General features: G+C 43.7%; 1 protein-coding gene across 1 annotated transcript in view; it reads right to left on the bottom strand.

Annotated features, from left to right (window-relative positions):
• Positions 1-4500: 4500 nt before the first annotated feature.
• The window catches only part of ABCA4 (ATP binding cassette subfamily A member 4), a gene marked incomplete at its 5' end in the record, with an annotated part of 124675 nt that continues 114361 nt past the window's right edge, over positions 4501-14814 (bottom strand). Inside the window, 6 exons of the mRNA XM_081056354.1 lie at positions 4501-4936; positions 9688-9774; positions 11244-11493; positions 13242-13334; positions 13419-13522; positions 14441-14575. Of these exons, the coding sequence (XP_080912480.1) occupies positions 9715-9774; positions 11244-11493; positions 13242-13334; positions 13419-13522; positions 14441-14575 (642 nt within the window). The 3' untranslated portion in view covers positions 4501-4936; positions 9688-9714. The remainder of the gene's footprint in view (positions 4937-9687; positions 9775-11243; positions 11494-13241; positions 13335-13418; positions 13523-14440; positions 14576-14814) is intronic.

Raw genomic sequence — 14814 nt, 5'->3', positions numbered from 1 at the left:
GTAGGTAGGAATTGATACTTGTTGCATGACTAGCAGGCAGGTGAAAACCCAGACTCGGTTCCACCTTCCTGTGGGCTGGCTGTTGTCAGTTGTTATCACTAACTATAGTCTTGTACACTTGGGCATTAGTCAAGAGTGAAGATCTGGAATGATATTTCTTGAGCTTGAAAATCATCCCCACTCTCCATGCTTAGACTTATCTTTGAACATCTGCTGGAGTTCCTATAAAACAGAGGAAAGGAAACAAGTGGTATGGGGTCCCTCAAAGGGACCCAGAGCTGCTTTTGCTATCCCTCTACACTAACCTCTTCTTACTCATTAGAACAGGGGTGGGCTCAGTATGGCCCGGGGTTCAAATCCAGCCTCGAGCATTCAATTATGGATTGTCCACTGCTTCTGTGGTACAACAGCCAAGTTGAATAGTTTCTACCAGAGACTGTATCATTTACAAAGTGGAAGATGTTTACTCTCTGGCCCTTTACAGAGAGTTTGTGGACTCCAGCCTAAGAATGTTAAGGTCATGAAGACAGAGGCTGTGTCTTGTTTGCTTCTTTACTCCCAGAACATAGAGCATTGAATATTTTCTGTCCCTCTGCTTCCCTCAGTTTCCTCTCTCCCTTCTGTCTTACCGCTTTGCTTCTCTAGTGGCCATAAGAACAACTCAGTGATCAGTATCATTCAAGACCATGGAGATTGCTGAGCTCCGGTGGAAAATGAGACCAGTAGCACTGCTCAGCTGTGTGCTGGTAATGCTGTCTGACCAGGTGTGGTCTGTGCAGGGCTTTTACGCCCCCTGAAACTCACCACCATCCTAGATGGGATTTGGCTCCAATAAGCTGTGGTCCCTCGTGAAAGTTACCAAAGTACAAGACCAAGACCTTGAATGGCTAGTTTGGGCAAAACTCGACTCACAAGAGCCTCACATCTGAGCCTTAATATAGGCATCTCTGCTCAGAAAGCCGAGTGTGTGACAGAGCTTTGAGAAAGGCTCTGAAAAGAGAACATTTTGGGAGTCCTCACACCATCTATGTCTCAATTCTTAAAGTAATAAATCAAGCTCACAAACTGCTAAAGAATGGCCTTCATTACGACCTAAGTTCAAATTTCGACTTCTTGGTTTTCTTGGAGTTCCACACTGGACTATGGTGGTGCAGAACCAGTTGTCCCATAGCTTATCCCTCTTTTCATCCCTCTCCTGGTTTTCCAAGAGCCTCATATGCCATGTGTAGACATGAGCCTTCAGGATCAAAGACCACCATTGACCCAAGGAAGACTCCCCATTTAAGCCCCAAAAGTAGGTTTTAGACCATCTGGGTCACGTAGTCATGTCTCTTCGAATATGGGAATGAAGTAATTGGAGGAGGACCAGCCTGGGACCTGTCGGGAAGGCTTGAGGGCCAGCCAAGTAACTTCATCTTTCTGGGACTCATTTTCCTTTCCCATTAAAACAATGCAAAATAAAACAATTATGTAAAGGGTTAGTTTTTTTTTTTAAAAAATTGACACTGTTGGTGGGAATGCAGACTGGTGCAGCCGCTATGGAAGGCAGTGTGGAGGTTCCTCAAGAAATTACGAATAGAATTACCATATGACCCAGCAATCGCTCTCCTGGGTATCTACCCCAAAAATATAAAAGCATTTCTCTATAGAGACACGTGTACGCCAATGTTCATTGCAGCTTTGTTTACGGTGGCCAAGACATGGAAACAACCAAAATGTCCTTCGATAGATGAATGGATAAAGAAGTTGTGGTACATATACACAATGGAATACTATTCGGCGTTAAGGAAAGATGATATAGGAACATTTGTGACAACATGGATGGATCTCGAGAGAATAATGCTAAGTGAAACAAGTCAGACAGAAAAAGCAGAGAACCCTATGATTTCACTGATATGTGGTATATAAACCAAAAAGAACAAGACAAACAAATGAGAAACAAAAACTCATAGACACAGACAATAATTTAGTGGGTACCAGAGGGTAAGGGGGTGGGGGGTGGGTGGTGAGGGTAAAGGGGATCAAATATATGGTGATGGAAGGAGAACTGACTCTGGGTGGTGAACACACAATGGGATTTATAGACGATGTAATACAGAATTGTACACCTGAAATCTATGTAAATTTACTAACAATTGTCACCCCAATAAAATTAATTAAAAAAAAAATTGAGGTATTTTCTAGTTCTATAAGCCTGTGGTTCTATGAATCTGAAACTTCTATTACCTAAGCTTTCCCCAACTTGACAATCACCTTGGTAAAATGTGGTAGCAATTATGCCCTGTGAACATCAGGAGTCACAAACTGTTCATCTCAGAGGACCTGCTGAAGCATTAAATTACCACATGAAGGAAGGAAACCAAGCCCGAATAAGCTGGGCCCAGTGAGCTGAGTCGCCCAGGGCCTGAAGCAGCTATCCCATAAGGATGATGCTGCAGTATTTCTAGGGGAAAACGTCTTCCTTTCTCCACAAGGCCCGCAGGCCTGTTGGTGTAGAACTTCCTCCCCATTGCTGACCCCAGTGCAGGTACCCAAGGTGTCACAGAGACCCTTCTACCAAGCCCAGAGCTTTGTTGACCTGTTGTCTGCACTACTTTCCCCTTCCTCTCTCTTTCCTAAGCCATAGCAGGAGGTACAAATGAAGTTCTCAATGAGCTTTCTACTCATGGTAAGAGATTCTCTTTTGATCCCAGCTATTCCAAAAACTTGAGCTTCCCCAAAGGAAAACTGGAAGTTTAGAAAACTTGGCAGCAAGTCGTATTCCTGGAACATACCCTGAGTGGTTTTATGTGCTGAATTGACTCTTACCATTTTCTTCTCCCCTTCTTTGTAAATCTCCCTTATTAAGCCAGATCGGGAGATCTTTCAATAGACTAGCATGTTCTCAGGAGATTCGGGCCAAGCTTCTGACTTAACTATTCCTCAAACCCAAGCAAACTGTAGGCATACTTCCTCCTCCTCATTTTTTTTTCCTGCTTATGTTTTATGACTGATATTTTTTAAAGCATGGCTCCCCCGTTGCTTCTTTGCTGTTGTCTGTAGTTTATTGGAGGAATCATTTTCTTGGACCTACTTCATTTTTGTACATTTTTTTGTTGTTGTTGGGTTTTTATATTGTTCAGTTGGCAAGTAATTGCTGAGTGTTTTCTATGTGTCAGGAGCTGAGGAAACTGACAGGAAAAGACATAGAACTTGCCACTGGAGAACTGAGGTATAATGGAGACAGACAGCCAAAGTGAACTTTCTTCCCCAAGGAAGAGTGAGGTATTATGTATACATGACTCTTTCCAGTCCGTGATGCCTTTCTAAAACCCTCACAATTCACCGTGAATGACAGCTTGACCCTGCTTCCTGCTTAGTCTTCTCCCCAATGATGTTATAGTTGCTAATTTAAATTATAAATCCAGCTGGAATGCACTAGCATGATGAGTTGGGAAAGCACACTCTTGAGCTTTCCCAACCTCTGTTCTAACCTTTGATGAAATGGTTTCATGGTTTTGGTTATTGGTAGATTTTTTTTTTAAAAGTCAAAACCAGATTAAGCTCCGAGGCTACCAGTTTTGTAATCCCTACAGTTATTCGCAAAGTGGCCAGCAGTAGCTGTGTGAGATTTAAAGTTGTGTAGCCTTCTGCCATCTGTCTGCTTCTGGAGAAGCACAGGACTCTTCTTGTCCAGGGAAAAGTGTCACCATCTTATGTTCATTTTCTTCCATGTCCCCTTCTCAGTAACAGTTATCGAGTCTCAGCATCTTTCTCTTCCTCTTCCTTCCCCTCCCCTCAACCTCCACACTCCAGATTCTGGGGTATAGCCATAGTATAATATACTTTGAGAGACACTGCTCTAGAAAGTGTTTAAATTAGGAAGCCCATCTGTAGGTCATGGAGGAGGCTGCCTTGGCAAGGAAGTTAGTTTGCTCTTTTTGTCCACACGTCTTTTGAAATGGTTTGGTTCAAAACTGCTATTTTCTGATAGTTGGTGAGCTTACATGTAAACAATTACATGTCCTGTGAACCACTGCCTCCAAGCGTCACTACAGAAGACGCACATGTCAGCACTGTGGAAATGGCACGACACTGTATGAATGAGGCCTCGACCTATTTAAACAGTTACAAAGACATGTGGGATTTCACATCCAACCAAAGATCCACTCTCCCTGATTCTGCCTCTTCTTCTCCTGTTTAATTATACCTATGAGGTAGGCACTCAAATAAGCTGGGCAAACAAACGTGAAACCTAGATTCAAATAACACCCACCCAACAATGGAAAATGTTCACCCATTGCCAGCTGGGTGTTTTCTTCAAATCCTATGAAACAGACTTGACATGAAACATCAAGACTAGTCCATTCACTTCCAGCCCCGTGTTGCAGAATCTTGCCATGACTGCACTCCTGTGGCAATAACTCTCCCAGAAACTCACATGACAGGAAACTGCACTGGCACAAAGAAGGTGTAAAACCAGATGGTGAACATCAGGGAGATAGTGAATTTGGATAGTTTGTGGTAAGTATGTTTGTATTTTATTTTCTCCTTAAAAATAGCGCGCACACACACACACACACACACACACACACACACACACACACACACAGAGGCAGATCCACTTGAGGTGAGAGTGATAGCAAGGTCAAAGCTACTAGTAAGATGGACCAGGATTCCTACTTCTATAGTTTGGATGAAAAGGGTTTTATATTCATTTTGCTGGGTCAGTTTCAGCATCAGGTGTCCCAGGTGAGCCAGTCAGTTTTGGCTTCCTTCTGAAAAAGCCCCCTTTGGAGTTTTCTGTCAGCCCCACATGTGCTTGTTTCTGCTGCCGATGCCTTACTTATGCTGGCTGGTCGGATTGGATGACCACGTGGCAAAAGCTCCTGCATTTCCAGCTGTCCGGACTTCCCTTCTGGCTGTAGCAAATGAACAGTGTGGAAGGAGATCAGATCTGCAGAAGGAGATCAGATGGATTTCGTCATTTCAGTTTTCTGAAGAGATGGTGCAATGGCTTTAGGGTGTTAAAAATTAAAGAGCCATCAATCAGTCACTGAAGGAATCTCAGCCAAGGACTCTGTAATTCTGTCAGCTCACCAAAGTTATGGGCTAAGCTTGTCTCCTTGTCTGTAAATACTTTGGAACAGATGATTCCTCAGAACTCTGTGGCTCTACAGTGCAGATGTCACGTAGGTTCACATCCTCTGTGTATGTCCATTCTTCCTTACATCTTAGACGGAAGCTACACCCTTTGTGTGGTTTCCAAAGGCTGTCCTGGTGTCTTTGGGTTGTTGTTTAGCCCAAGAAAGTTACCAAACTCTTCCTGTCTTAAAAGCCAAAAAGTCATAATTTAGGTCGTCCTTGAAGTGCATAATTCCCTTTGTCTACTTCCTACAGAGGTGGTTCCAGAAAAGCGTGAAAAAATGATGGGGGATGGGAGAGTAGGGAGATACTGGAGCTGGCTTTGGGGATAGCAGGCTCCAGATCAAAGCCTGAGCACTAAGTCCAACTCCTGTCCTTGGTGACACCAAAGTGATTTTTCTAACTGAGAGACATGGTCTCCAGAGCTAAGAACATGCTTTGAACAAGCATCCCAATCAAGGCTGCAGGTACTCCTGAAACTAATTGATAAAGATGTAAGTTATATGTAGAAACTCTGTAACAATGTGTAAGAATAAGAATCAGAAATTTATCTGAGTTGTTTCTGATTTTGGAAAACACATGTGATGGTCACTCAGGATGATTCTAAGTTGACTGATCATCTACCTACCATCTAGTCATCTACCAAAACCTTGACCCTCACCTGTTTTCATAAAACAGATTCCACAAAATCTCCTCTCGGATATATTTTCCAGGACTGAGCCCTTTAAGAATTTATACATTCTTTTATTTATTTATTTTTATTATTTATTTTTTTTATAGTCATGGTGATTATAATTTATTTCATATTTGAAAGCTGCTAATATAACAGATTTTAAAAGTTCTCATCAATTAACCTATGTCCAAGGAGGTGAGAATATACAATGGAGTAAAGACAGTCTATTCAGTAAATGTGTTGGGAAAACTGGACAAACATATGCAAAAAAAGTAAAATTCAACTACTTTCTTACACCATATGTAAGAATAAATTCAAAATGAATTAAAGACTTATATGTAAGACCCAGAATCATAAAACTCCTAGAAGAAAATATAGTCAGTAAACTCTCTGACCATACAGGCATGGATTTATTTCTGAGCTCTCTCTTCTGTTCCATTGCTCTATGTGTCTGTTTTTATACTAATACCTCTTTTGATTGCCATCACCCTATAATATAGTTTCATATCAGGTAGCATTATACCTCCAATTTTGTTCTTCTTTCTCAATTGCTTTAGCTATTTGGGATCTTTTATGGTTCCTTAATGCCATGAAATCAAAGCATTTTTCCAATAAGCAAAGATGTGAAAATCCTTGTTTCCCATACAATTCTCATTTTTCCCATTGTTTTTCTTTTTTTGAGAAAAAACAAATACCACTAATGATTTAAACACTCCTTTCCAAGGTTGTGCTTATGGTGGATATTTCCCCTTCCTCTTGACCAGTGGAGATCTAATGGTTACTTGACAAGTTTGACTTTTCCCACCATCTTTCCAGGGGCCCCAGAAATGCCTAAGTAAAAGCACCTATTCAGGAAAAGTTAGTTTTGCTAAGATTTTCCAGCCACTTTTTTTCATTTATAGATCTTGTACTCGCTGTTTATACCTGTAGGAAATTATCCTTTGAAAACCACTTACAGTTATGAATCCCTTTCATAACTCAGAATAAGTAATTTCGTAGTATTACCTGGAACTACCAGTGGTCTCCTCATCTCCACCTGGCATAGTCTCTCTTAAAGGGCTAATGCTAGGTCATCTCTTGGCCTGGGGAGAAGACTCATGGTCTGTGAACTACAGCAGTTAACTACAGCAGTTAATTGCTCTTAGCAATATAGCTTTTTTGGATATGTTTCCTTGGGCAAGGGAAACAAAACAAAACAAAAAATAAACAAATGGGACTATATCGAACTAAAAAGTTTTTGCACAGCAAAGAAAATCATCAACATAAAAATACAACCTACTGAACGGAAGAATGTATTCACCAATGATACATCCAATAAGGGGTTAATATCCAAATATATAAGGAACTCATACAACTTAATATCCAAAAGATAAACAATCTGATTAAAAAATGGTCAGAGGACCTTAATAGACATTTCTACAAAAAGAACATACAGATGGCCAATAGGCACATGAAAAGATCTCAGTATCACTAATCATCAGAGAAATGCAAATTAAAACCACATGAAATATCACCATACACCTGTCAGAATGGTTCTCATCAACAAATGAACAAACAACAAGTGTTGGCAAGGATGTGGAGAAAAGGGAACACATGTGCACTGTTGGTGGGATTGCAAATTTGTGCCGCCACTATGGAAAACAGTATGAAGGAACTTCAAAAAAATGAAAAATAGAACTACCATATGACCCAGAAATTCCACTTCTGGGTATTTATCCAAAGAGACCCAAAAAACTAAATTGAAAAGATACATGCATCTCTATGTTTATTGCAGCATTATTTACAATAGCCCCTCCAAGATATGAAAGCAACCTAAGTACTCATCAACAGACAATTGGATAAAGAAGAGGTGGTACATATATACTATGGACTATTACTCGGCCATATAAGAAAGAATGAAATCTTACCATTTGTGACAATCAGGATGGACTGAGAGGGTTTTATTATGCTAAGTAAAATAAATCAGACAGAGAAAGACAAACACTGTATGCTTTCACTTATATGTGGAATCTAAAAAAAACACAGCAGTAAACAAAACAGAAATATACTCATAGAGACAGAACAAACTGATGGTTGCCAGATGGGAGGAGGCTTGGGGGGGAGGGGCTGGGTGAAAAAGGTGAAGGAATTAAGAAGTACAAATTGTCAGTTACAAAATAATCATGGGGATATAAAATACAGCATAGGGAATATAGTCAATAATACTGTAATAAATTTGTATGGTGTCAGGTGGGTACTAGGCTTATCAGGGGGGATCACTTCATAAATTATATAAATGTCTAACCACTATGCTGTACACCTGAAACTAATATTGTTGCCACGCAGCAGCCTACCCGTAAGTCTGCTTGTACCTGCCCCTAAAGCAAGGAGAGTCTGTGAGACAGATCCTTTCAGGGACTTTTCTTCACCTTTGTGCTTGCACCTTATGTGTCCCTGTTTGGCCCCAGAAAGATGGCTGGTCAGCCAATGACGGGTGAGATTCACCAGGGGTGGGGGAGGGGGCAACTCAAGCCAGTCACCGTCCAGTGGGGACCAACAGGAAAACCCATCGGGTTCATAGAAGTGGGCACAGACCCCCCACCTTCCCTGGCTAAGGAGAGCCTCTGCCTCTGTGGCTGCATTCCTTCCTACAACCTGCAGTGGTGTGCTCTCCATCTATTCATATACATAAAGGTTTTGTTCCCCCACCTTCCCTGGCTAAGGAGAGCCTCTGCCTCTGTGGCTGCATTCCTTCCTACAACCTACAATGGTGTGCTCTCCATCTATTCATATACATAAAGGTTTTGTTCCTTGGGGAAGTACATACATCCTGAGACTTACAGTTCGGCTGACTGCAGGCAAGGGTGATTGGCTTGAATCAGTTTCCTATTATGATGTATAAGATTCACAGATCTTGAGATTGACAAGCTTTATCCTCACCTAACTAATAAAAGCTAATGCACAGGCCCAATTTGGCGTCCAGTCCTTGAAATTGGAGACTCTTGGCCCCACTTCACTCTATTCATGGCTACTGTCTTTTCTTAACCTTATGCCGCCCTCCTCGCTCCCCACATCCCTCCTCACGCGGGATGGACGCAATATAATATAATATTGTAAGTCAACTGTAACTGAAAAACAGACAAAATGAAAAAATAAAAAGTATAAATAAGGAAAATAAATAAATAAAATCCCAGTCTTAAGCCAAGGATCCTGGTATCTCCTTCAGTATTCTCTCTCTCTCTCTCTCTCTCTCTCTCTCTCTCTCTCTCTCTCTCTCTCTCTCTCTCTCTCTCTCTCGTGTGCCTTACATGGGGCTGGGGTGCCATTCCAGGGCAGGAATCTGGAAGCATGTATCCCAAGAGTAATCAAGTCCAGGATACATAACTTCAATTGCTTCCATTATCATCTTGATATTTTCATAAAGAACAAATAGCTCTCTTCCTAAAACAGCAATCCTTGGTCTCACCAAATGTATCTACCATTGAAATGAAGTGCCAGTTAATTCCCTTCCAAACACATAACCAGACACAGATATCAAGTACCCCAACAACCAAGACATTTTAACATTCTCTATCTTCCCTGCTTCTTATTTCCAAAATCCAAGTTCTTTTTTCTTTTTCACTCTAAGCAAAAACATATGGGGAAGTTCTTTTCAAAAAAGCCCTCCAATACCATCCAAATGGTTTCCTGATTACAAAAGAAACCCATACAAATATGGATTGAAAAGTCCTTTATCACAGAACTGGAGTCGGGAGTGGCAGGAAAGTGGTAGGGATGTGGAGAGGATGTGGTATGGGTGGGGCTTTCTGCCCGAGGCAAATTTGGGCCTTGAGACCCCTCAGGCCCAGTGGACAGGCCCCCGAGCTGAGGATCTGCCTCAAGTAGTGGATTGTGAGAGAGGAGCAGGGTACCTTGGCTTGTCTGCTGGCTCCAGCAGCTCAACGGTGCAAAGGGAGGTCATGAATTTCAGTCTGCTGTTTAGCAAAGTTCACAAATACCTAGAAGCAAGAAAAAAAGCAAGAGTAGGTAGATGTTTCCAGAAAAATGGTACCCTTCACCCACCCACCTACTTTGTTTTCTCTTTTTCACAGTTCATATACAATCCTGCCAGAGCAGCTTGTATACTGTAGCAGAGGAGGCTGGCCGACCCGAGGAAGCCCAGCCACCAGTGCCCTGGACAGCGGCTTGTTTCTTCAAATTCTGAGCTAAGATAAAGGCGTTGCCATGGAACTTCCCAAAGACTTGGGGTACCCGAGTTTGGAGTATTCAAGACAAGGAAGCTCTCAGCAAGTAGCGTCCTCCTAAGCCTCTAAAGAAGAAAGAAAAAAACAAAACAGGAGCCTGATCTCATCTTTTCTGCTCTGTCTTTTCTGCTCTTCATTCAATGTGTTGTGTGGCCATGACCCTTGCTCCTGCCTTCATCTGCTTACGGCTGAGAAGAAGGTGCTGGTGAGCCAGCTTGTCAAAGGGAGCTTATCTATTTCCACTGCTCTACTAACAGTCTTTAAGGATGTTTATTTAAAGCAAACATACAGCAACAACAAAAACCCCCAGAAACAACTCAAATGTCCAAAGAGATGAATGGATAAATAAAATATGGCATACATATATATATATATATATATACATATATATATATATATGTATATATATATATATATATATATATATATATATATATATATATATATATATATATAAGACTATTACTCAGCCTTTTAAAGAAGGATGTTCTGACACTTGCTACAACATGGATAAACATTAAGGACATCATGTCAAATGAAATAACCTAGACAAAAATGGACAAAATGCTGTATAAGTCCACTTATATGAGGTATGTGGAGTAATCAACAGAAAGTGGAACAGTGGTTACCAGTGGCTTGGGGTTGGCTATTGCTTAATGGTTACAGAGTTTCAATTTGGGAAGATGAACAATTTCTGGAGATGGATGGTGGTGATGGTGCTTGCACAACAAAGTGAATATACTTAATGGCACTGAATCGCACACTTAAAATAGGTAATTATGTTATGTATATTTTACCACAATAAAAAAGTGATCACATTAAAAAAACAAAAAACCTGACACATGGCACACACGTTTATCAAAACTCACCAAATTGTACACCTAAAAATGAGTGTATTTTATTGTAAGTAAATTAAGCATCAGTAAAGTTGATTCAAAAAAGAAAATAAGTAAAGTCACCACCACAAACCAGAAAGGATAAAATGAAGTCAGAGTGTAGTGGGGAAGGATGGTATAAAGTTAATGAAGTTTGCTGATAACTAAAATAGTGTTAGAAAATAATATCTGATATACGGCATCTCACCCGAATGGACAGATGGACTAGAGTGTAAAAACTCAGGCATGTCATGCCTCCCTCCTGTGTGGATTCCAGCCCAGGTTAGGCGGTCCAGCCCAGTCTTTGTACAGCCCTGCTCCGCACATGGCACCCCTCGGGCGACTTGCCTGGTCCAGCGTGGTCTGTGTGACCGAGTACTCCTCAATGAGCAGACTGTCCTTGTGGGAGATGAGCAGCCGGAAGATCCTGGCCAGGGAGGAGGCGGCGACCTGGTACTGGAGCATGTTGTAGTGTCTCTCCCTTTGCACGCTGCCTGGGAAGTTCCCCTGGAAGAACTGCTCCACAGGGTTCAGGTCGGGAAGCAAGCCATCCTTCGGGGATTTGATTTTCATTGTGACGATGTAGCCATCTCCAAACCTAGGGGATGCCCACGGTGGCGTAGTACAGGCCTGTTAGCAGTTGGGTCCAAGGCCGTCCCAAAATAAGGAATAGACTCATCAAAACTATTGGGGATTAAAAGTCCATACTATTAGACCTGTGTGGGTGTTTAAAACTAGGAGTAAAAAACCTATAATAATTCCTGGAGAGATAGTTAGATACAAATTCAGAGATCTAAATGTGTGTGTGTGTGGTGAAGTGGGTCACCAGACCCGTGTCCTCTGTCCAATGCCTGGAGGCATGGATGTTCCCTGTTCCTATCCCTTTCACATACTTGCTGAAGTCAAAAGTGGTTTTAGTCCCCTGCAGAGATCACAGGCCTGCCCATGAAACACATGGGCCCAGTGCTCACTCAGGGGTGGAAAGGCTGCCTGGCCCTTTAAGAGACCAGGTGGGAGCAAAGGCTTGGAAAGGCAGCATTTCCTGTAGAAGTGTCCAGAACACATGGAGCAGACAGGGCCACCACCATTGATTGGTGCTTCCCTCCTCCCCTCACCAGGTGAGCCGGTCATTGGCACATGGCTAAAGAAAGGTCTGCCAGAGAGTGTGTACACGGCCAGCTGGCTTCCCTACACCCTTACGTCCCGCTATAATTGTCAGTTATAACTTCTTTCAATGTTATAACAGGATCAAGGGTTATTGCCCTCTACAATGAAATGTCTCTACCTTTTAGCTATGGGAAACCGACTGTCCCTCCACATGGGGACAGTCCCCTCTCACCGCCTCTCCCATGGGGATACTGAGAAGTGAGAGGGAAAGAAGGGGGAACGTCATGTGTCCAGCAACAGACACAGGGAGATGCTGACACAGGTCTGATGACCTCACATACAGAAGTGCCCCTAATATCTGTGCAGTGTCCAAGCTGTCGTGGCTCAAGGATCGTGGGTCAAATATTCAAACACAGCTAATCAACCAGACCTTTCTCAGTCACTAATCTGCCCCATGCATATAAGGATGATGTATTTTGTGCAACACACTCCCTTGGGTGCTTCTAGGCATAGATAAAGTGGGTTATGTGTGTTCCTTTTACCAACTAGCACGGTGATTTTTATATTCTGGGCTCTCAAAAAGTGTTTGTTAAACAAACAAGTGATAAATGCACCCTTCCTCGTTTATAATGAAAACCAGAATGCAAGGGAACCTGGTTTTATTATCCTAATCTTGTTTTAACGGATTGTCAGGTTTGGCGCACAAACCATTATTAATAACGCAATTTATGGGGGCAGGCTAACCCTACTGAACGTTACTGGCATTGCTGGTTTGTTGTATAATACACGGTCATTTCTCAAACTCAAAAGCATACGATATTCCAAAAAGGAAAACTGATTCTCAGGCTGTTTGGTCTCCTAATCATTCCTGTGTTGGTTGTGGCCTCTTATTACATAGGTCATTGGTGCTGGATTTGTTGGGATAATGAGGCAGTGGTACTACGTTCCCTCATCCCAGCCAGGCTCTGCATGCGTTCCGATCAGAACCCTCCACCTGGAGACTGGGGGAGCTTTCCACCACAGACAATTAGCCCAATATAGACAGTTTCTTTCATCACAATGGCTTTCTCCATCTGCTGCTGCAGAATGAGGCCTGGCCACTACCTGTCTCTGCCCGTGCAGTGAGGGGGCAACAGGACACTCCCAAGTGACTGTAGAGAGCACAGGGCCTGGTGGAGCTCTCCAGGAAGGTAACAAAGGCGCCTCCAGGAAGGTAACAAAGGACCACCATCTCCTTACTTGGACTTGAGATGCTGAATGGTGCCCAGACACTGAAAGGTGCCCTTCACCATGATGGCCAGCCGGGTACACAGGGCCTCACATTCTTCCATGCTGTGGGGCAGGAGAAAGGAGGTGAGGGGTGGGGAGGACTCCCGCCTGTCCCCTGCTCCACTCTGGCCCCTGGGAATCCCTTGCCTGTGGGATGAGAGGACGACAGCCTTCCCTTCTCTGATGATGCTCACAATGGAGTTCCACAGCACGCGGCGTGCGTGGGGGTCCATGCCTGTGGTGGGCTCGTCCTGTGGGGAAGCACAGAGGGCAGGGGCCACGCTTGGAGCCAGCCTCCACTGGTTACTGCATCCTCCTTGGCTGACTTCCTCTGAGCGTTGCCTCTGTCAGACGGTGCACCACGTTACTCCCCAGTGGGGTGAGACCTGGGACCCAGGTGCAGAGCATAGAAGGCAGGTGATGAATCAAGAGAGTGAAGTGAAATCATACACACCATTTCATCCCAGGAATGGGTTAAGGTTGAGTAAGGCAATGGTAGAATTACTTTAAAAACAGACAACCCTAACCCCACCCCCAAACCTTATACATATTTACAAGGAGGCAGTGAGATAGCCCATGTACCTGCCTTTTCTGGCTGCCTCCAAGTCCTTCCCTCATAAACCTCAGACTGCAGGGCGTGGGGGCCTCAGGCCTGGGCGTGGTCTGGCTCTCCTGACAGTCACATGAGCCATTGCTTCCACACATATGTTTGCAATGAGGCAGGGAGATAGCTTAGGTGCCTTTTCTGGCTCCCTCCAAGTCTTGCGACCCATGGTCTCGTAAACCCCACACCTTACAGGCCTGGGGGCCTCAGACTCCAAGTCTGAGTCACATGAGACTCTGATCCAGGCCAATGTTCCTGTCCACTTCAGTCCTAAACAGACCTCCTCAGGCAGCAGTCATTTCTGAGCAGACACCGACAATCCACAGAGGGGCTGAACTTCCCTGTGGTGAGCCTATAGCCCCACAAGAGACGTCCCAGGACTCGGAGTGAGAATGTGTGTGGCTCAAGTTTCCCCCAGGAGCTGTGAACTGGGCTGACTTGCTCAAAATGGGCAGAATAGGGACCAGTCCAGACAGAAACAGACTGCTGCATTTTCTAATCTGCTGACCCAAACCCAGAGACCAGAGACCACTCTGTTCCAGCCCTCGGTCACAGTGCCCCTCACCAGCAGCACCAGCGGTGGGCAGCCAATCAGGGCCATGGCTGTGGAGAGTTTCCGCTTATTGCCCCCACTGTAGGTGCCGGCCAGGCAGTCCACATACAGAGACAGGCCCAGGCTCTGAATACTCCAGTTTGCCACCTAGGGAAGAGGAAGAAATCCCATTTAGGAGAGACAAAGAACCAAACACCCCAAACCTCCACCAACTCAAGGTCTTGAGCTCCCAGATCTCACAGGTCTAGGATGACAGAAAAAAACTAAGCCAAAACAGTGCCACCTGCTGGCTCATGTTCTCTGGCCGCAAGCTTCAGGGGCCAGTCTTCACCTTGCCACTCTGTGTCTTAGATCCCAGTGTGTCCTCGTCAGGTCAGCACCTGATG

Source organism: Rhinolophus hipposideros, assembly GCF_964194185.1.
Source record: "Rhinolophus hipposideros genome assembly, chromosome: 8".
NCBI lineage: Eukaryota > Metazoa > Chordata > Mammalia > Chiroptera > Rhinolophidae > Rhinolophus > Rhinolophus hipposideros.
The sequence above is the reverse complement of the archived record's forward strand: the minus strand, read 5'-3'. Positions and strand labels throughout refer to the sequence as shown.